At 38.0% G+C, this 19,698-nt stretch overlaps 4 protein-coding genes across 5 annotated transcripts; 2 read left to right on the top strand and 2 right to left on the bottom strand.

The window, feature by feature from the left end:
* Position 1: 1 nt before the first annotated feature.
* On the bottom strand, positions 2 to 1,694 carry LOC124303414 (ATP synthase subunit O, mitochondrial). Its single transcript, XM_046760568.1, has 4 exons — positions 1,579 to 1,694; positions 1,291 to 1,335; positions 662 to 772; positions 2 to 555 (listed from the first exon to the last, which is right to left on the bottom strand). Exons 1-4 carry the CDS (start codon positions 1,690 to 1,692, stop codon positions 109 to 111), a joined length of 717 nt encoding a protein of 238 aa, XP_046616524.1. The 5' UTR covers positions 1,693 to 1,694; the 3' UTR covers positions 2 to 108.
* A 174-nt stretch (positions 1,695 to 1,868) lies between these two features.
* LOC124303410 (dehydrogenase/reductase SDR family member 7) lies at positions 1,869 to 5,845 on the top strand. The gene is made up of 8 exons (XM_046760563.1): positions 1,869 to 1,962; positions 2,640 to 2,732; positions 2,938 to 3,090; positions 3,747 to 3,853; positions 4,543 to 4,782; positions 4,913 to 5,032; positions 5,163 to 5,329; positions 5,427 to 5,845. The coding sequence occupies exons 1-8, from the start codon at positions 1,884 to 1,886 to the stop codon at positions 5,497 to 5,499; spliced, it is 1,032 nt and encodes a 343-aa protein (XP_046616519.1). The 5' UTR covers positions 1,869 to 1,883; the 3' UTR covers positions 5,500 to 5,845.
* LOC124303413 (28S ribosomal protein S2, mitochondrial) lies at positions 5,527 to 7,099 on the bottom strand. Of its 2 annotated transcripts, none has more exons than XM_046760567.1 (3): positions 6,963 to 7,099; positions 6,794 to 6,892; positions 5,527 to 6,502 (listed from the first exon to the last, which is right to left on the bottom strand). In XM_046760567.1, exons 1-3 carry the CDS (start codon positions 7,000 to 7,002, stop codon positions 5,853 to 5,855), a joined length of 789 nt encoding a protein of 262 aa, XP_046616523.1. In that variant the 5' UTR covers positions 7,003 to 7,099; the 3' UTR covers positions 5,527 to 5,852. The 2 variants fall into 2 exon arrangements, with proteins under 2 accessions (XP_046616523.1, XP_046616522.1); XM_046760566.1 differs by having other exon boundaries at positions 6,794 to 6,904; positions 6,969 to 7,082.
* A 19-nt stretch (positions 7,100 to 7,118) lies between these two features.
* Positions 7,119 to 11,377, top strand: LOC124303409 (signal recognition particle 54 kDa protein). The gene is made up of 9 exons (XM_046760561.1): positions 7,119 to 7,318; positions 7,871 to 8,047; positions 8,115 to 8,344; positions 8,844 to 8,994; positions 9,240 to 9,388; positions 9,484 to 9,745; positions 9,894 to 10,002; positions 10,117 to 10,383; positions 10,505 to 11,377. The coding sequence occupies exons 1-9, from the start codon at positions 7,241 to 7,243 to the stop codon at positions 10,600 to 10,602; spliced, it is 1,521 nt and encodes a 506-aa protein (XP_046616517.1). The 5' UTR covers positions 7,119 to 7,240; the 3' UTR covers positions 10,603 to 11,377.
* Positions 11,378 to 19,698: the final 8,321 nt, after the last annotated feature.

Here is a 19,698-nt window from a genome sequence, read left to right as displayed (position 1 = left end):
ATATCGTTAACTTGTTTCATTTATTGCGATTAACCGTATTGTACAACATAGTTGTATTCAACTACACGAAGAGAAGACGTTTATGGCCCAAATAGGGTCAGGAGATGATTACACAGCAGCCCTGATGATGTCAGAATATTTTTTAACTTTGCTGGCAACACTCATGTCGACATATTTGTCTCCAATAGAAACAACCATGCCTCCAATAATGGCTGGATCAAGTTTAGTTGTAAGAAGAATGGTCTGTCCCTGTTTGAGGAATCCTTTAAGAGTGGCTTCCAATTTGTTCTTGGTCTCTGCGTCTAATGGCTTCGCAGTGGTAACTTCGCAGACTACCTCTCCTCGGTTTGCTGCCATGATAACTTTGAAGGCATGGACAACCCCATTAATGTTCTTCAGGCGCCCATTCTCCGCAAGTAAAGATAATAAATTGGTGGTGGCCTGGTTTAGACTAGCTTTAGTACCAACAGCCTTCAGAGCATCGACCTTAATACTACGCTTGATAGTTGGGTCCTTCACGAACTCAGCCAGTCTCACATCTGTCCTCAACAAGCCCTGTAAATCATTTGAAGTTGGTGATCAATACTAATTTTGTGGAAAATAGCGTTTTAGTGACAGTAGCTGACAGAAAAAGAATATCAAACAGAATATGTAAACATACCTGAAATTTGATCAGGTCCTTTTCCACAGCATCCAAAGACTTCTGCTTTGAGGCGGCAGAGAAGAGTGCAGTGGCATATCGTCCATCCAGTCCAAACACCTGTACTGGAGGCTGCGAAGAATGAAATTTTATATATTTAGCTGCTTCAGATTGCTTTTTTCTTCACGAGAATAACAATGGTTGCAACACTTTTTCTAAGAGGGCACAATCTTAAACTTTGACAGAACTATGGGCAAAGGTCGACTTGATTATTGCGTATTTTCTTACGCAGTGTCGCTATATTTTCCAACAAATTTGGAATATACACACTTGCACGCTGAGCAATTTTGCTGTTAAAATTAATATAAATCTAAGTATTCTTTATTTTATTAATTCTGCAACTGACTTAGTTCTCCCAATTAGCAGCTGACGTTTTTATACCTCGCATGACAGTATTGTTGCTATAATTCTATCAAATATCAGAATAAATAAGTGAAATGCATACTTGGATTTATTGTGAGGGGTAACAAATTACACACAGGTTCTAGTGCGATAATTTGTAATAAAATTATATGTTTGTACTTTAATCATTTTGTGTAGTGAGTGGGGTTACATAATAAGGATAAAAAATGTTTGAAAGAATAGTTTACCTTGACCATCTGCTGTTGCACAGCAGTGGAAGAAAATGCCCTCGCCTGGAATTATAATTCAAAACTCAATTGCAATAAAAAACATAATACAGATAATATTTTTAAGGGTGCAGACGACATTGAATGTGGCACCCGCGATGAGTAGACAGTTACGTCGATGTGAATATATTTTGGGTAAATTGCATTGCTATGTAGAATCGTTACGAAAGGAAACAAATGTTTGTTTTCTCAAAAGTACAAATAATATTGTTCTCAGTTTGCGACATTGGTTAATAAATGTGCGCTTACGATGATGTTCATCCTGCTGGCCGCCATTTTAAAGATTTGAGACAGACAGAGTCCGGTGTGAACTGTGAAGTTGCGTGGCTTACGTAACAGCCCAGCGTAAAGGCCAATGCACATAGAATTCCGTAAGCCATAAGCAAAATTTCATGAGCCGTAGAACGTGTGTAGTTGGAAAAGTCCAACAAATAATGCGCATGATCCATGGCTCATGCACCCTAGCGGAATCATGAAGACTAGTAGTTTTCATGAGCGGAATAAACAATTTAAACTGATGCCGTTCACAGAACATGAGACTTTTAAATATTAAAATGCAGGTTCTTGTGATCGATTCTGAAACTAGAGATCCTTTAGTAGAACCACAGGCGCGTCGTCATAGCAAATCTCCATGTAATTATCTCTATAATTACCTGACCGATCAACGTTCTTCAACATTAATGTCATTAGCATGTGAAATTAAGAAGACGAAGCGCTTTGGCTCAGTCTACAGTTCGAAACCCAGCGGCTGAACCACGTACATGAACTTGGCTCGCCAATTGTCGAAAATGTGAATTTAGACTATTGCATAATTTGCCGTTAATTATCCGTAAATTAGTCGCGCGATGCTCGCTGTGCGTTATTTTGGTAGTTGGCGGGCTGAATTCTTGAAAAATCAGAACGCCATCCGCTTTTTTTTTTGAAAATTGAGTGCGACAAAAAAAAAATTTAACGGCTAATTTGCGGCTTATTTACGGCAAATTATCAACCAAATCAGAATTACGCATGATGCTCGCTGTGCGTTTTTTTGGTAGATGGCGCGCCAAGTTTTTGAAAAGATAGCACGCCATCCGCTTTTTTTTTGAAAATTGAGTGCGACAAAAAAAATAAGTCACGCGACTAATTTACGGATAATTAACGGCAAATTATGCAATAGTCTGAATTCACATTTTCGACAATTGGCGAGCCACGTTAATGTACGTGGCTGAAATGTACGTGGCTGAACCATTATCTCCTCATTTATGTTGTGGCCATAAATAGTAGCGCTTGATCGTTAATCGAAATGATCTTAGAACTTGTCGGTTTGTTAGCTTCCAGTTATTATCTCTTTCATTTCATTGCACAAGTTTTTTTGGATTGTGATTTACATTTGGCGTACAAAGAAAAATATGGGAAACCCATTGGTAAGAAAATGATCAAATAATTTAGTGTGGTACATCTTATTGGTGGTTAGTTGTACTTGAATATAATGATTGTATTAAACATTCGTTGCAGACTATTGCTAAATGCTAAGATGTTATTCACAGTTAACTTTACTTTGTAACTGAATGGTAGTTGTTCCAAAAAATATCAATATTTAAATATCATGAAATATATCTCTGGCTCTAGATACGCTACGAAACAAAGTTGTATGGATAACAGGTGCATCCAGTGGAATAGGAGAACATCTAGCCTATGTCCTTGCAAGTGCTGGTTGCAAGTTGATATTATCAGCCCGGAGAGAAGTTGAATTATTAAGAGTCAAAGAAAGATGTATAGCAGGTATGAAATTATTGTCATTACAGTTATAGTATGGATTCAAAGAACTTGAACGGAACTATTCCTAGCAACTTTCTGATCATACAAATAGTTTCAATGTCAAAGCGTGTAGAGAATAATAGTTTACTAGTTCACGATAATTCTTGTTTTCTGTAATAAGATCTTTCGAATTTATTTCAATTTAGATCAATTTATTTTTTGTAATTGGTATCCTTTCATCTTACCCATATTTTTAATTACAAGGCTCAAGTTAGTAACGTTAATATATCGAAATGTTGAAACAAAAAATTACTACTTCGCAACTGTGGAATAAGTGAAGAAGAATTTAAAAAATTTGAATTTGTTGATGCTGTATCAACAGTTTGATAATTTTCAGGATATCCTGATGTTGCAAAATAATCACTTTCTTAAGATGTGTTATTACAATAACGTTACAAACTTCAGCCTGATTTTTAATTATGAGCGTCACTGTCAGAACTCAAATTATAACCTAGGCGATGACAGCGCAGATAAAAAGATTTTTTAATTGTCTTTTCAACAAGTATTCTAACAAATAGGTCATCACTGCAAATGCAGTCAAAAATGAGTTGTTTTTTATTATGTCATTTCCTAATATGAAATTGTCTTGTTTGAGAGACTATCAATTTTATGTTTTACAGGAAATAAGCTATTGACAGCAGATGATGTGGAAGTTCTAGTACTGGACGTTGTTGCTATTGAAACACACGAAGAGGCATTTAAGCACGTCATTAATAAGTTTGGCAAAGTAATGTAACAACAATCTACATGTACTTATGTTATCGAGTATAAACATTTATTCTTAATTATCACACATTTAAGATCTGAGTAAATGCATGTTTTAAGCGATCGATTTTTGATATTTAAATAATTGATTTGTATTTCTGATTTGACAGGCTGCTATTATTTTGAATTGATCACCAATCATAAATATTAAACGTATTTATATCAAATCTGATTTGGTAAATCGCATAAGTAGTATCGATTCATTTCCGTTGATTAATACAAGTTTAAAAAATTTTATGTGTTTGGTTAAAAAAAATGAAATCATATAAATTCAGCATAGTTTTAAAGTAGTTTTATTTGAATCAATTCACTGTTTAGAAGTGATATGAAGTCATAAATTGAATAGTAACATTAATCTCAAAGGGGGGCTATAGTCAATTTCGATGCTATGGTATATAACTCGAATCATTCAAGTCCACATATATCAAACATAAAAAACGGAATAACAGCCTCATAATACATCCAATTCTGAACAAAACTACTCCAACACATTTTCATTTAACGTAAAAATAATGAAATGGCATGATTTGTACGAATTTACTATCGCGATTTCGTTTTACAATGGATAATTCGAGATATATACAACTACGTCGAAATCGACTAGACGCCCCCTTGATGACCTAATTATACAATTTCTTTTGCTCCGTTCAGCTGGATATTCTAGTGAATAATGCAGGAAGAACACAAAGAGCTTTGTGGGCAGAAATAGAAATAGATGTGGATCGTCAAATGTTTGAATTAAATGTATTCGGAACGATTTCCCTGAGTCGCATAGCAATGAAATATTTTTCAAAAAGAGGTGAAGGTCATATAGCAGTGACTTCAAGTTTGGCAGGTGTTATGAGTGTACCTTTTTCTGCTACCTATACCGCAACAAAACATGCACTACATGTAAGTGACTTATCATAATAAGCTGTAATTTTCAGTTTGATGTACACTAGATATTGCCTAACAGAGTTGATAATATTATTGTATCAAACTTTACCGCACATTTTATTTAAATTTCTCATAATAACTTCAGGGATATTTTGGTGCTTTGAGGCTGGAAACCTTTGGACAGAATACCAAAATAACCATTTTCTGTCCTGGTCCGACACAAACACCTTTCTTAGCAGAGTCTTTTACTGGAAAAAGTGGAGAAGTATGGATGACGTATTTCGAAAAGTCATTACAATCCATCTGTTATGGTTTAAAATCTATTAGTAGGATTGTGTAATATCGACAACAGGAAATGACCGAAAATTCGGGTTTATCTAAATTAAATTTTACAGAAACTAGGAGAAGAAACAGCCGTATCTGATGCAAAAATGAGTTCAGAACGTTGTGCCAATTTATTTGCAGTGGCATTGGCTAATGAAATTTATGAAGCTTGGGCTGCTTACCCTAAAGTAATGTTATTGGTACATATTTGCGCCTACTATCCCAATATATTGAACTTGTAAGTATATTTTAAATTATTGATTAATTACCACACCATATTTTGCTGTAGTAATGCGTAGTAATCAGTAGTATTACTGTTTCGTTTTTTTATTTAGGTTACCCAAGTTTATATCATCGAAGAAGTTTCTTGACATGCGAGACTCTAAGCAAGTACTAAAAACAGAGTGAAGATAATATCTATTTTTTGAGGACTAATTTTAATTCTACCATAATACAGTCAAGTACCATTAGAGTCCATCAGTTATGGATCCTTTTTGACTTTTGCGAATATCTCCAATTTTTGCACCTTTGCTTTTATACCAGGAGATAAGTTCCCTTTCCCATTCAGTGCTACTGAAATCTTTTATGGTAGTAGTCATTATAAGTCATTATATTGAATGGGGAGAAGAAAGATGGTTTTTAAACAGACATTTTATTTACCACATCTATCCAATATTGTTGTTACTATGAGATGTTTATTAAATTTTGTACATTATACTGTGGTAATCTTAAATATATAATTTGGTAAAGTTAACCTTCGTTCAATTTTTCAGTTGATTGTTTATTTTTTTTCTTGCTTCTTTACCACGTAATATCGCAGTTTTGAATAGTCTACAATAGAGTTCAATCGCCACAGGTGTATCATCATTTCCAGGAACAGGGTAAGTGATGAGGTTTGGATTACAATTTGTATCAACAATGCCTACAGTGGGGATGCACATTTTAGCCGCATCTCGAACAGCAGTATGTTGATTTAATACGTTATTCAAGGTATTTAGGAATATGCATAAATCGGGTAAACGTGTCGCGTCGCCAAACTGTTTATCAGCGTTGGTAAATATTCCACCCCTCCAAAATCTTGTGTGAGAATATTCCCCGCATTCTTTAGCAGTTTTATCAACGAGATGCGCGTTTTGCGTATTTCTACAAAAAAAAACAATTATACCACCGTTAAATGCTATGTGGGCAGTGAAATTGAGGGCTCGTCGTAGATGGTCAGCTGTTATATCGAGATCAAATATCAAATGGTCCAAGCGAGATCCGAACAGGTAAGGACGCATATGATCGTCTAAAGAGCCAAGTTTATGACCATAGTGCACTCTTGCTTTGAATAAGTCTTGAACTGTAAAAAGTTTATGAACTCCAAAGAAATCTGGATGTTTTAGTGGATCTATTGACGGGACGTCAGTTCCTAGAAGAAAAAAAAACCGTTAACGAAGAACGTAGATCTGTGTGCCAAGTGTTATGGCTATTCATGGAGTTGACGGGTTTAGAAAACTTGGAAATCTCACTGTAAGCAGAATCCCGACCAGTTTTCTTAACCTATACAATGACTGAGAAACAGCCATTTACGACGGGAGGGAAGGAATTCGAGCCAACTAAACTTGAAAAGTTTCAGGCAAATCGGTGCAAAAAAGTGCTAAGCCGCTGGACATGTCAGGTTTAATTGATAATCAAAGTATTTGTTTAAAGGCATCCCCACCTTCTTTTGAAGCAATTTGAGGTTGTGATTGAGTTGCTAAATTCCTTAATTTCTGTGAAAACACCCTTGACGTCCGGAAGCGGCAACCCATATTTAGCACTGCAAAAAAAAGCGTGAGACACGTACGCTCTAAAACAAAATTTAACTGATTAATTTCTAAAAAACATACTTTTCGAAAAAAGCGTCTGCCCTAACACAGAAGCAGCCATTTTTCTACACCACACTATTTATTTTATCGAGATTCGAGAATCGCGGTATGAAAAGTATGAAATATACTTTTGGTAGGCGGCCGCCTGGTGGCCAAGAACAAACTCACAACCACACCGGAAATAACGCCATGCCGTGTTGGCCTGGCAAGACGAATTTGGCATATCAGTGTTTGTACAAAATAATACAAATATTAAGATAATTGAATTTTGCATTAATTGTGTGAATTAAGACGGCAGGATGGTGTTAGCAGACTTGGGGCGTAAAATAACGTCCGCCCTGCGGTCCCTCAGCAATGCCACCGTCATTAACGAAGAGGTGAGGAAAACGATGTAAACAGATGGAAAGGCATTTAAAAACCCGTCGCATATTAAAAGCAAATACTGTTTATAACTATTCCCACCTCGTGTGATTGTTATGATTAATTTGTATCAAGATCATTGCAGAACATCGCAATTCCTGTTCTTATTAAAATACGTACATTTTTCTATCAATAACCAACCTAACCTAACCTGACTTTTCAACACAATTGCACGCAATTACGTGATTTTTTTTTCGTTGAAATTCATCGTCGAACAATCGAATTTCAATGTCAACAGTATTCTATTGCAGAATTTAAATTATTGATTGTCGTCGATTTTGATATCACTGTAATTTCAGTAAATTATGTCAATTTCAGTTCCACATTAATTTTTGGTTCGATGGCGAGAATGTGGTTGAGAAACATTGACCTTGTTTCAAATTTGATATTGTTAATGAAGAAATAAATATTAATTTTTGTATCAGTTATTAGCAAATTCGGAAATTTTTTTATTTTTATATTCATATCAAAGAAACTTCGGAAAAAATGGTGTAAACCCGTTTTTACAGGTGCTGAATTCTATGCTAAAAGAAATATGTGCGGCGTTACTTGAAGCTGATGTCAACATTAGATTAGTGAAGAAATTGCGTGAGAATGTTCGTGCGGTCATTGACTTTGATGACATGGCCGGCGGTCTCAATAAGCGGAGGATGATCCAAAGCGCTGTCTTTAAAGAGCTTGTTAAAGTATGTTTTTTTTATCACGATTAATTCAATTACCGCCGTGATTTTGATAGTCATTTTATTATTGCAGCTAGTGGATCCAGGCGTGAAAGCTTATCAGCCTGTAAAAGGACGGCCTAATGTGATAATGTTCGTAGGTTTACAGGGTTCGGGTAAAACGACGACGTGTACAAAACTTGCCTACCATTATCTAAAAAAGAATTGGAAATCCTGCTTAGTTTGTGCTGACACTTTCCGTGCTGGTGCCTATGATCAAATTAAACAGAATGCCACAAAAGCTAGGATACCATTTTATGGAAGGTAACTTATTTTGAAACAAGTTAAGGAATCTTAAAGCTGAAATATTGTGTTGGTTATAGTAATTGAGATGATGAATATAAACATCTAATTGTATATCATAATTTATGTGCAAACTTGAAATTTAGTTACTCATAGAATAGTTACTCGACTGTAATGGAAAATGTTTTTTTCTGACTAGTTTTCAATTAATAATTTTCATTGAAAATATTGCACTACTTTCAGAGTAGAAAATTAGTTTGGAAAAATTCCATCTAAATTTTTGAGTGCAGTTTTGAATTAATCTTTATAGTAATAGATTCAGCTCAGTGTTTGCAAGATTTTTCATCTATCACTTTACCTTTGCATAAAATATTCGCTTAAACAATTTGCAAAATTTATCAAAGTATTAAGCAAGCGTAGCTTTTAAAAACACATTACGAAATATGAACGTCTGTGATGTTAAGCTTCATTGCGCTCGCATTATTGGTTCGGGTATGTATTTACATTGCTGTCATCACAGTTATACAGAGATAGATCCTGCAGTCATAGCAGCAGATGGTGTGGAGATGTTTAAAAAGGAGGGATACGAAATAATTATAGTGGATACAAGCGGTAGACACAAGCAAGAGGAATCGCTATTTGAAGAGATGTTGCAAGTGTCAAATGCAGTGGTAGGTTTGAATGAGTTGTCAGCGGAACTCAATTCTTCAGAATTATTCAGATTGTGATTGCTTTATGGTATTTTATCATAGTCGATTAGAAACCTTTGCAATAATTTGACGTTCACTTAATTTCAACCCAAAACTATAGAAGAAGTTCATTTTGTTGCACTAAAATTGCAAATAACTTTGCATTACCGATTTCGTGAACAGATTGATCACATGATCCATTTCGATTCAACATCAATTTATTTCAGAAACCAGACAATATAATATTCGTAATGGATGCAACAATAGGTCAGGCTTGTGAGAGTCAAGCAAAGGCTTTCAAGGACCGTGTGAACGTTGGTTCTGTTATCATTACTAAATTGGATGGCCATGCCAAAGGTGGTGGTGCACTTTCAGCGTAAGTATTCATTGAAGCCAATTTTGAGCTGATATACTTCAGTAAACGATTTGATATTATACGATTCACTTACTTATATTTATATTCTTTATTAGTGTTGCTGCTACTCAAAGTCCCGTCATATTTGTGGGTACCGGTGAGCACATAGATGACCTTGAGCCTTTCAAAACAAAACCCTTCATTAGCAAGCTTTTGGGAATGGGAGATATTGAAGGGTTGATTGATAAAGTTAACGAGCTCAATTTGGATGATAACGAAGAACTACTTGAAAAAATAAAACACGGCCAATTCACTATGAGGGATATGTACGAACAGTTCCAAAACATCATGAAAATGGGGCCCTTCTCTCAAATCATGGTAATTATATGTGACTGCTGGTATAGATAGCAAAAAACTATTTGGTATCAGTTGTTACCAAATAAGTTTCAGGATGTAATTAGTTTGGACAGATTATTAAGCAAATATATTTTAAATGATATTCATATTTTGTGCCATTGGTTAACAGGGAATGATTCCTGGCTTCAGCCAAGACTTCATGTCGAAAGGTACAGAACAAGAATCCATGGCTAGATTGAAGCGCCTTATGACAATCATGGATAGTATGAATGACGGTGGTACGTGTAAAACGTTACAGATATTATTCATAACTAAATCCTGCTTCTTTAGATTGATGTTCTATTCGCCACTTGAAATCATATGAATATGTAGAATTCAAACGACTTTTTTAGAGCTAGACAACAGAGACGGGGCCAAGTTATTTAGCAAACAACCAGGAAGAGTTGTGAGGGTAGCCCAAGGATCAGGTGTAACTGAAAAGGAAGTAAAAGATTTAATAGGACAGTACACGAAGTTTGCCGCAGTGGTGAAGAAAATGGGTGGTATAAAAGGTCTGTTCAAGGGCGGTGACATGACTAAGAATGTGAATCCTACTCAAATGGCAAAGCTCAATCAGCAAATGGCAAAAATGATGGATCCACGAGTCTTACAACAAATGGGTGGGTAGAAATTTATCGGTGTAACGAATTATGATGTGTGTATCTTTAAGATAGCCTCGACCTCTTACCACAGCTTTTAACTGTAATTTATCATCACAAATATATAAAATCTGTTGTGTAGGTGGAATGTCAGGGCTGCAAAACATGATGAGACAACTTCAGCAAGGTGCTGCTGGCGGACTAGGCAACTTGATGGGTGGTTTTGGAGGTAAATCCTGAGACGAAGAATCGGGCGACACTAATGAGTCGCGCGATTATCGCTCCCACCCACAGCAGACTAGGAGACATCAACGAAATTAAGTATCACTTTTTATTATTGCGGAGAATTCTGTCTCTGTTCCCTCCCTCACCTTATTTGTCAGATTTTGGAATTTCTAAAAATATATTTACAGTTTTATTTTCTCTTAAGTTGTTCAGAGAATCTTTATTTTTTTACTGTATTTATAATACTGGGCTTCTGTCCAAAAGTTGAACATTTAATTCAGTTTTCACGGTGTAAGTACCGAGGAATCAGAAAGGCAGGCGTGCTGTACATTTTTTTATCTTTTGGAGAAATTAGCTATTTATTTCATGCATATTCCAGCATATTTACTGCTTTCTTGATGAACTCCGTATTTGACAGGTGCACTAGTTCTTTCTCCATGCTCCACGTTCATGCTAAAAAACAGATTTGTAACAAATATGTATGAACTCGAAATATCAAGTGAAATTTCCTATTCAAAGCTTTCAAGTTTTAATACGAAAATAAATAAGTTTCATGCGCTACAACTGCCGTATATTCAGAACTAGGACTGATTCTGTAACGAAAGTTTCATTTTTTACCGTAACTACGGCATACAATATTTGAGATTTGTATGTGAAAATAAGGTAGGTGAGAGTAGAGAAGATTACAATAACGATTACGAGATTTATTAACATGGTAGATACGGTATGCATTTGACCTCGTACTATGAAAATACGATGTTTTTGTAAATAAATTATTGTATAACATTTTTCCGACTTGCATTCCTTATTGAACAATGAATCCTGTCCTTCACACTCAGTTTTATAAATTTTCATCGCAGCACAAGCCCAAAACATTCTAATTTTAGATCTGACTAACCCCTAACAGTGCATGATAAATTACGTTCTGTACCAATAAATATATAAAATAAGAAGTTCTTTTTCATGGCACGGAATTTGATCATGAGAAATAAATTTTTATGCCAATAGTGAATTGTACATACAGAGACATGACTATATAATAAATTTGTCGGACGAGATATTTCTTTTATTATCGATTATGACTTAATTTTCTCTACAACATTGCCTGCTTCTTACTGAGTTTATCATTAATTATCAATTGCATAAAACCTCATCACATCCGCCGCAATGATTGCTGTTTGAAAAAAAGGTTTTCAAACGATAGAATCGATTGTCGATATACACGTGATGTGAGAATGATCGCCACCGGCAAGTATCGAGCTTGCGGTAAGAAAAAAAAAAGTAAAAAGTAACGATAATCAGAAAAGGAATGGTAAAAAAGAAACTGGTTTTATTCAGTTTCGAATGGTGGCACACCTGGGCAAGGTCGGTCGGAAACTCGTGCTACCTGGCAGTACTTCACGGTACTACAGAGAGAACGAAGGTTGCGTGTAGGTTATGTTGTTTAGTGTTGGTGCACGGTGAATTGTGGTGGTTTAAAATACCGCATTGCGCGTCGTTATTGGATATAAAGGAGCGCTAAAAGCCGTGAGTAACAAAATTCCATAATAAAACTATCAACTTTTTCATCAATCGAACGAAAAGCGATCGGGACAGGTGTGTCCCAGGTCGCGGTGTCGTCTATGCGACTGCACCTCGAGACTCTCGAGCCGATCGGTGCCCACCAGAGCATTTTTTCCCTTTTTCATCACGCCGAGTACGCTGGCTTGCCTTCAACAAAGGCCGCCTTCTTCGACGGCGTCGCGCCGTCGTTATAATCTACCGAATAATCCAGCTTCCACGACGCGTCGTGGCGGGCTTGCTATTTTTTTTATCATCACCCACGTTTCGCAGAGGCGGTAACGAGGAGGCGACAGGTGGCGATGTCGTCGATTTGCAATTACATTCCTCAATCCTTGAGACCGGCAATGAATTTTGCTCTGCTTGTTTCATTCCTCGCTCTGCAGCTGTCGCATTAAATACTGTTTCTATGTATGTATCTACTCTTTTTGATCCATGCGGCCTCACCTGCCAGGTAAAGGCGTCCTCGAGCTTAGATCAATCTTTGGAACGTTGTAGAACATGGGCCTCCGTTTTTTCTCCCATTCTTCAAATATCATCTTTGTTCGCGAAGTTTAAGCGAATTGGTGTTTTTACTTTTCTACGTAGGGAGATTTAACCGACCGTTTTGTAAAGTACATTTGGAATTGTGTAATACCCGCTTGAAGTTTTATGCCCAACTCCCATGGAAATTGTTTTCAATTACTTCCAGCTCTGTTTACGAGGCTTTCAACTTTTATTGAAGAGAAGAAGAAGGAAAGGAAAAAATTTACTCACAAGCTACGAACCGTGGCCGTGCTGCGTGTATAGCTGAGTAAATTACTCCAAGTGAATATCTTTAAATTTATAATTGTTGTGAACCTGATGCGGTTGAACAATATTTATTTACGCTAAAACCATGAAGATCCCGTGTGCGTATAATGTTCTCGATCTCGTCAATTTTTGCTGCTTATTATCAAACTCTCATATGTCCACTCGTAGTTTCTAGCAGAGGCTTGTCGAATTATGTAATAGAAGAAACTACTCCTTAATCCGTAAATCCTGACTTATTACAAGTTTCTCAACATTTTAATGCTGCCTCAGGATAATTTTGCCTAATTGAACACTGTTGTGTTTTCGGAAGTGCATGCTTCAATATAAATGTATATAAAGTACCGTTTGACGGAATTTGTTTTGCGTATGTTAAATTGATGAGACTTAGCTGAGCTAAGTAGCGAACGGTCACCGGTCGTAAATTCAGCCACTTGCAGGACTGGTGTAAGAATTATGTACACCTGGTTTATGCATTATAAACAAATTGGTAGAAATATTTATGCAGTTATGTAGGGATGATGACTTAAGAGACTTCATTCCTGCGGTAATAGAATTGCAAATACGTACTTCAAGGCGAGCCTTGACAGCCGCCCACTCGCCCACGTCTCATGAATAGCAGCGCATGGTTCTCATTGATACGCCAAGTAACAGAAACAAAAACAATATCAGCGACACGGTACATCGGTATTGTGAAAATAAGCCGGGGGAAGTTCCAATAACAGGGGAAAAAGAAAAACCGGCTCTTTCCGAGGAAAGTCGCGTCCATCTTTTTTCGTCCCGCCGTGGGAATCCTCAGACCCTAAGACCGTAGTAAGTTGTCGTCGCATCTGTTACTTGAGACGTCCGGCTGGATATTCGCTACGTTAAAACGGAGCCGTTGAGTCTTCAAGAGGACCGCAGCAGGCAGGTACCGGTTATTTCAATGAAAATTGTCCGTGGGTTTTTGGACAGAAGCAACGAGATCCTTTATCCAGATCTTTGGAATCCATTTTTGACAGATTCTGATTGGAGTTGCCGCTTCGGTTTACCTCTGGCCTTTTATTATACGTGTATCAAAATCGCGGAGTGTATTTATTCGGAATACAGGTCTACGCGTATTGGCATTATTAAACTGTGTCTCCAGAAGCGGCGCCTCCCTCTTCCCGGGGGATTTTCTTCTCCGGTTTCTAATATAGGGCCCCCGCAATTCTCCTACAACTCGTTCTCGTTCTTGCAGCCTTTCTCCGTCGGTCATCGCTGACCGTAAATTAAACGCGAAGGCGTCTCATGCGTTATAAATTAAGAGGATTTTTTCATTCACTGACAGATTTCGCCTAGGTGTGCGCAGTTCAGATGATAAAGTGTCATATGGTTTTATGGTTACTAGCACCAACTTGATATTGGACGACGATGAATTTTAACTCTGTCTCCGAGAGAATCCTATGAGCACGAGTAGAATCATCGCGGCAATTCTACTTTACAATAATACGATCTCCGGTTATTTCTTCCGACATGCACGCATGGCCGTCGATGTGTCGTCAAGCTCTGATTCTTTCGTCTTTACAACGTAGTCGTGTAACCTGCAGCTCTATATCTCGGTAACACTTCAATTTATATACTCCGCAAAGTTTTTATAATCGTACGCGGTGCTCTAGCGAGTTTCTTGAATTTTAATTCAGTGTAGAATGGTGCATACGCAATGTGTACTTTGAAACTGTAAACTGCAAGATCTGGACCAATTTTCGTATTATTTACTCTCGGTCCTTTTCAACTTAATGAAAAAACGTGCAATGAGATACAGTTGGAACACCGTGGTGGAGTAGATAATCCATTGTCTTGTTATAAATTCATCAGAGATTACTTTTACGTTTACTTATCTATCGGATCTTGAAGTACATGGAAGGCGATTTGATTAGGAGTTTGGAACCTTCGAAAATTATGAGATTTGACCAGGGACTCTGGGGTTTCTTACCGCATATGACTGAGAGCAAACATTACGCGGGGGCATGGACCTTCGTTGTGCGTGGGTGGGTGAGGCTGCTGTGTGGACGACGTGGCTGTGTTTACTTTCCAACGTGTGGCATGAATGAGACGAGTCAAGTGGTCGGACGGCACTTCTTTCTGTACAAAAATACCTTATAATACATCGTATATTCGTACTACGACGCATGTACATTATTTTCTATAACCGGTAGTATAGACTTTTCCATCAGCACTGTGTGAAAATTATAGTTCCGAAGAGCAACAAATTAACTGGACTTATACTCCCTGTAATTTGCTTTCCGATGAAAGTGATCATTTCGTATAAAGCTTATCGCCGAATAACGTTTCAATGTATTGGTATATAAATCATCGGCTCTATAAAATTATTAATTACTATATTACATTATTGGAGTTAAATTTGTGTGTATAAATTGCTGCGAGCAGCGGCAGCGAAGTGAGGCGGCCTTGAACGAAACCGGAATTGCAGTGTTTAGCGATATTTGAAGAACCGGAAACAGGAGTAAACTCGCGTATATTGTTCAGCCGTCAACAGACGCCTGGCTGAATAATTGTCGGCGCTATCTTGGCAAATCAGGATCGTAATTTACTTCCAATGATAAATGTTGACGGAGTCGTAATGACTCAGATATGGCCGCAATTCCGCGGTGGTAAAAAAACTAAACCCAAGATTCAGTTTCTGGGATAAGTATTAAACAACTTCCTTTACTCTGAGGTATTCACGTATAATGGGTATCGCTTCCTCTGCACAATTTTGGTAATAGTCGCAGAGTTCCGTTAGGTATCCGATATTCGTAATCACCGACTACAACCTTCATTCATGGAAATTCCTTTGACCTTTATTTAGCGCGCCAACGTATCGGTGAATGATCTACTTCAAAGTCGTTAGATCGCTAACAAACCAGAGACATTTTTTTCTACAAATTTATATGGGTACATTTCGTTTGCAATACAATGAGAAGATAATTTGTCGATGCATTCGCTCCTGCGGATTCAATTTAACCGCAACGCTCGTATAAGTAGCACATCGGTACACGTATGCAATATTCCGGTAAAACGTGGCATTCCTCGTGGGCTTGATTCCCAGGACTTGCGGAACTCTTGGCTTGGGATACGAAAGCAATCGAAGGAAATGTGCATTTAATTTGCGAACTTGAATCGAATAGCTTATAATTGTATTATTGTCGTAGCTGGCGTTACACGTGTACGTTAACCCCTCGATTCCCAACAACCGTGTAGCGTGAAACGAGGGCGATAACAAGACGCTAGTACAGCTGCTAAAGGCGGTTTCACAGGGACTATTGATCTTGTAATTAGCGCGGGAAGTAGAGAACCTCGCTTGGCCGAAGGCGGTGCATGATTTCTCGAAGATGTATGCAGTTTTCGTAATGGAGGAGGAGATACCGACGCTTTCGTGTGGCATGATCTATATAAGCTGGCCAAACGCATCGTAGACGTAAGTGCTTGAATCCTATCGCCGTTACACCGACGATGCTTTTGAATTGAACAACCTCAACAAGCGTTCAACATGCAGCGCGCCAAGGATTTTATCATGTTAGATCTTATCACCGGTAGGCCTCTGGATCGGGTGGAACAGCCAATGAATAATGCCAACCTGCTGGATCAGCCTCGGATCAGCCTCGGCGTGGTTGCACGACCACCACGAACGTCTGGATCGGTCCAAACAACTTTCCATTTCGACTTCGCGTCTTCTGTAACGATTTTCTTCTTTCCGGGTCTTGAGTCCTTGCTTCACAGTAATTGTTCTCCAGCTATCACTAGACTCATCGCGGTCGACTGAAGCTCATTCTGTTTTATTGGTTGGTATATAGAGTGTATATCGGTGTATCTGTTAGTAAGTGTGGCGCGTAAGCAGGTGCTGCGGGCAAGACTCTCATCAATTCGGAATTCTTTATTCGCTTTGATAATATTGGCAGAAGCTACTTCAATAAATCCGATCATACGAGTTATTATACTACGATTGGATGCTTTTCGTGTTAATAATAACGTGCCCTAGTGAGAATTTAGGCATTTGATTTCTTTCCTCAGAAAAATATGTGTTTTTATAATGCTTTGCTAACGCGATGTCGGGGTAGAAGAGAAGCACACCGACAAATCTAATCACCTGAACAACGACTTTTTCTTCGAAATCAATGAAGACACGAATTTAGTGCTCTTTGGGTGCTAACTATTTCTTTATCAAGAATCAATCTTTCATTAAATTCGCCAGCCTAGGACCAATAATCTGTCGCAAAAGTGCGACCAGCTTGACATCCTCTGCAGGCGATTGTTTTTTTTTTTACCGGTTGTAATGACTTTAGGTATAGTTTGAGTTTCCCACCCCATCTGCAGCATCCGTGCGGATTGGGGAGCGGCATCAGTGCTCGTCTTAGCCTTTGAGAAGCATAATTGTTTTTGCCCCAGAGTTATTTAGGTTTCGACCGCCCTGCACTAACGACTCTGCAGTGGTCCATAGAGCAGGCAGCGTTTGTGCAGCCGCTTGTTCCATTTGTTCCATTTGTTCCATTTCTTCATCTCCTTCTTCGTCTTCGTCTTCTCACTTCACGGACAAAAGTCAACGATGTTGGGATAGGTAGAGCCCTATAATTAGGCCCGAGCTCCGTGGGTTTCAATTTTTTCCCACTTCTTTTTTCAGCCTCGACAGCTTCGAACTCTAATGTCAATGTCCACTCCCGTCGTCGGTGATCATCCTTGAAACTCGGGCGTATTTTCTAGTCGGTGGACGTAGATACTAGGCCAGTTGGCCCTGTGCAGCTAAGTTTTTCACGGTTTCAATATAGAAACCGACTTACCGTTCTGTCGTATAGTTTTATCCCTTTCCCCGCGCTCTTGTTAACCAAACAATGATACTCCTCCTTTTTTCACATATCTTTCAAAAGTACTTACGCACGTACAATTCCGAGTAGAATAAATATTTGTATTACTATTCTACTTTATTCGACGGCAATGCGGTCTCATAAGAAAAAAACCGTCAGAGAATATTTTTCTCGAACTGCAATGAGATCGATGTAAATCTATTTTTTACTGGCTTTAAGGGAAGATATTTTCGGCATTCTTCGGCGACTTGGTATCTGCAGTCATCTTCCATCTGAACTTTGTAATACGTCACGTATGGCTTTCACGGCATCTACGTCGTAAATTTCACATGAAAAACATTCAAAACATTTTGATTTGATCCAAGATAAATAATGAAATATCGTAAAAAGCGTTGATTTATTCTTTTTCCAAAAATTCAACCTCAGACATTAAAATAAATACCTTTTCTTTTCATAGGGCGGTATCTCAATATTTTTTTCCTCAAATATCTGTGGCTTGAGAGTTACTCGGTCAATTTTCAGCTAAAAGAATTGAAAATTCAACGAGTTATGATTTTTTGAGTAGAATAATCCATTTTTCGGTATTCTTGTTTCACGAATTTTTGTTTCATATTCAAAATTTAATTTTGCCAAAAGTAAGTAAATTGCGCTGAAATATCATAGTTGAAGAGTGTTCCAGAATTTTTCCAAGTTATTGGAATCGATATCTCCGTTCCTACGCAATGTTACCCGGTGTTACACCAGTGTTATACCAGTGTTATATCCTTCGGTGGCAAAGCATTTAACCAAAGTCTAGCCTTTTCACTGACCTAAATTTCCAATTTTACGCGAAATTTTGCATATCGAAATTTTCCAGCAGGTAATCGCAGCTGTAGTACGTAATTGAGTGAAAATATGGCGTTGACCTGACTTATCGTCGTTTGTAACATTTTAACGGGTTTCAATATCGTGCATTATAAGTGGTAAAGCACCCTCGTAATGGTTACTTGAACGAAATGAACGGATCTATAGTAGTCAAGTCCACCGTTGAAATGGTCAGTCAACCTGTAAATAATAAAATATCCACCCTCTTTACCTCGGCGTCAAGGCTACAAAGCGCAAGGTGTGCCTAATTGCTAGATGGCCAGGTGGTAACCGTCGAACTTTCTCCAGAACGACTTTTGAGCTCTGTAGCTGATACTCCTCGGTCACTCAGAGGCAGACAGCAGGTCTTACGGACGACTCGTAAAATTAACAACCCACCTGTGGTTATGTACATAATACAACTGTCTACGCAATTATAATTATTACGACGAGTTTTGCAATCCAATAAAAAAAAAAGAATTCTCCCTCGCACGTTTTTCTCGATACCTTTTTTTTTTTTCTTGCACGTCCACGTTAAGTAGATCCTTTTACTATCAGTATCACTTTCACCCCCTGCAGGTCGGTGTAGACCCTTGACCTATGATCCAGCCGATCTAATTGTCAGTTTAGAATGTTGCTCTGATAAATCTGATCGAAAAACGTGCTCGTCGGTTCTTCGATTTCGCTCCGGCGCCCCGGTGAGAAGCCATGCCTGCGCCCATATCAATCACCAGTCATCAACGGTGCCTTCTCTGATCTCATTCCATTTCTTCCTCTCCATCTCTCTCTCTCTTTCTCTCTCTCTCTCTCTTGACCACCAATTTCTACTTCCAGGATAACGACGAGATTAACCCGCGACGTGAAGCGATATATATGGCGTGCGCCCCGTTAACCGATCGATTGCAGGTTCCCCTTTGCTCGCCATCGTTTTGGGATGGCTTCAGTCCTGTCTGCAAATGATGGATAATTCTTGTTGGCTGCGGAGTGAATTACTGGCGAAATTCATCGTACATCTGTTTCGAAACAGTCACGTATCTAGTTTAACGCAATTACGAATAATGGCTGTTATTTTTATACATATTATTGAGGAAATTACATA

This window comes from Neodiprion virginianus, chromosome 4, assembly GCF_021901495.1.
Source record: "Neodiprion virginianus isolate iyNeoVirg1 chromosome 4, iyNeoVirg1.1, whole genome shotgun sequence".
NCBI lineage: Eukaryota > Metazoa > Arthropoda > Insecta > Hymenoptera > Diprionidae > Neodiprion > Neodiprion virginianus.
This window is presented reverse-complemented; position numbering and strand designations above follow the sequence as displayed.

Coding starts and splice junctions, on each gene's coding strand:
- LOC124303414 (XM_046760568.1), bottom strand. CDS start 1,692: ATGTGCATTGGCCTTTACGCTGGGCTGTTACGTAAGCCACGCAACTTC. Junction 1,336..1,578: donor CCAGCAGGATGAACATCATC/GTAAGCGCACAT, acceptor TTATAATTCCAG/GCGAGGGCATTTTCTTCCAC. Junction 773..1,290: donor TGCAACAGCAGATGGTCAAG/GTAAACTATTCT, acceptor CATTCTTCGCAG/CCTCCAGTACAGGTGTTTGG.
- LOC124303410 (XM_046760563.1), top strand. CDS start 1,884: ATGCAGGTTCTTGTGATCGATTCTGAAACTAGAGATCCTTTAGTAGAA. Junction 2,733..2,937: donor AAAATATGGGAAACCCATTG/GTAAGAAAATGA, acceptor CTCTGGCTCTAG/ATACGCTACGAAACAAAGTT. Junction 4,783..4,912: donor CAACAAAACATGCACTACAT/GTAAGTGACTTA, acceptor TAATAACTTCAG/GGATATTTTGGTGCTTTGAG.
- LOC124303413 (XM_046760566.1), bottom strand. CDS start 7,002: ATGGCTGCTTCTGTGTTAGGGCAGACGCTTTTTT. Junction 6,905..6,968: donor GTTAGGGCAGACGCTTTTTT/CGAAAAGTATGT, acceptor CGTGTCTCACGC/TTTTTTTTGCAGTGCTAAAT. Junction 6,503..6,793: donor TCAAATTGCTTCAAAAGAAG/GTGGGGATGCCT, acceptor TTTTTCTTCTAG/GAACTGACGTCCCGTCAATA.
- LOC124303409 (XM_046760561.1), top strand. CDS start 7,241: ATGGTGTTAGCAGACTTGGGGCGTAAAATAACGTCCGCCCTGCGGTCC. Junction 7,319..7,870: donor CCACCGTCATTAACGAAGAG/GTGAGGAAAACG, acceptor CCGTTTTTACAG/GTGCTGAATTCTATGCTAAA. Junction 9,389..9,483: donor GGTGGTGGTGCACTTTCAGC/GTAAGTATTCAT, acceptor ATTCTTTATTAG/TGTTGCTGCTACTCAAAGTC.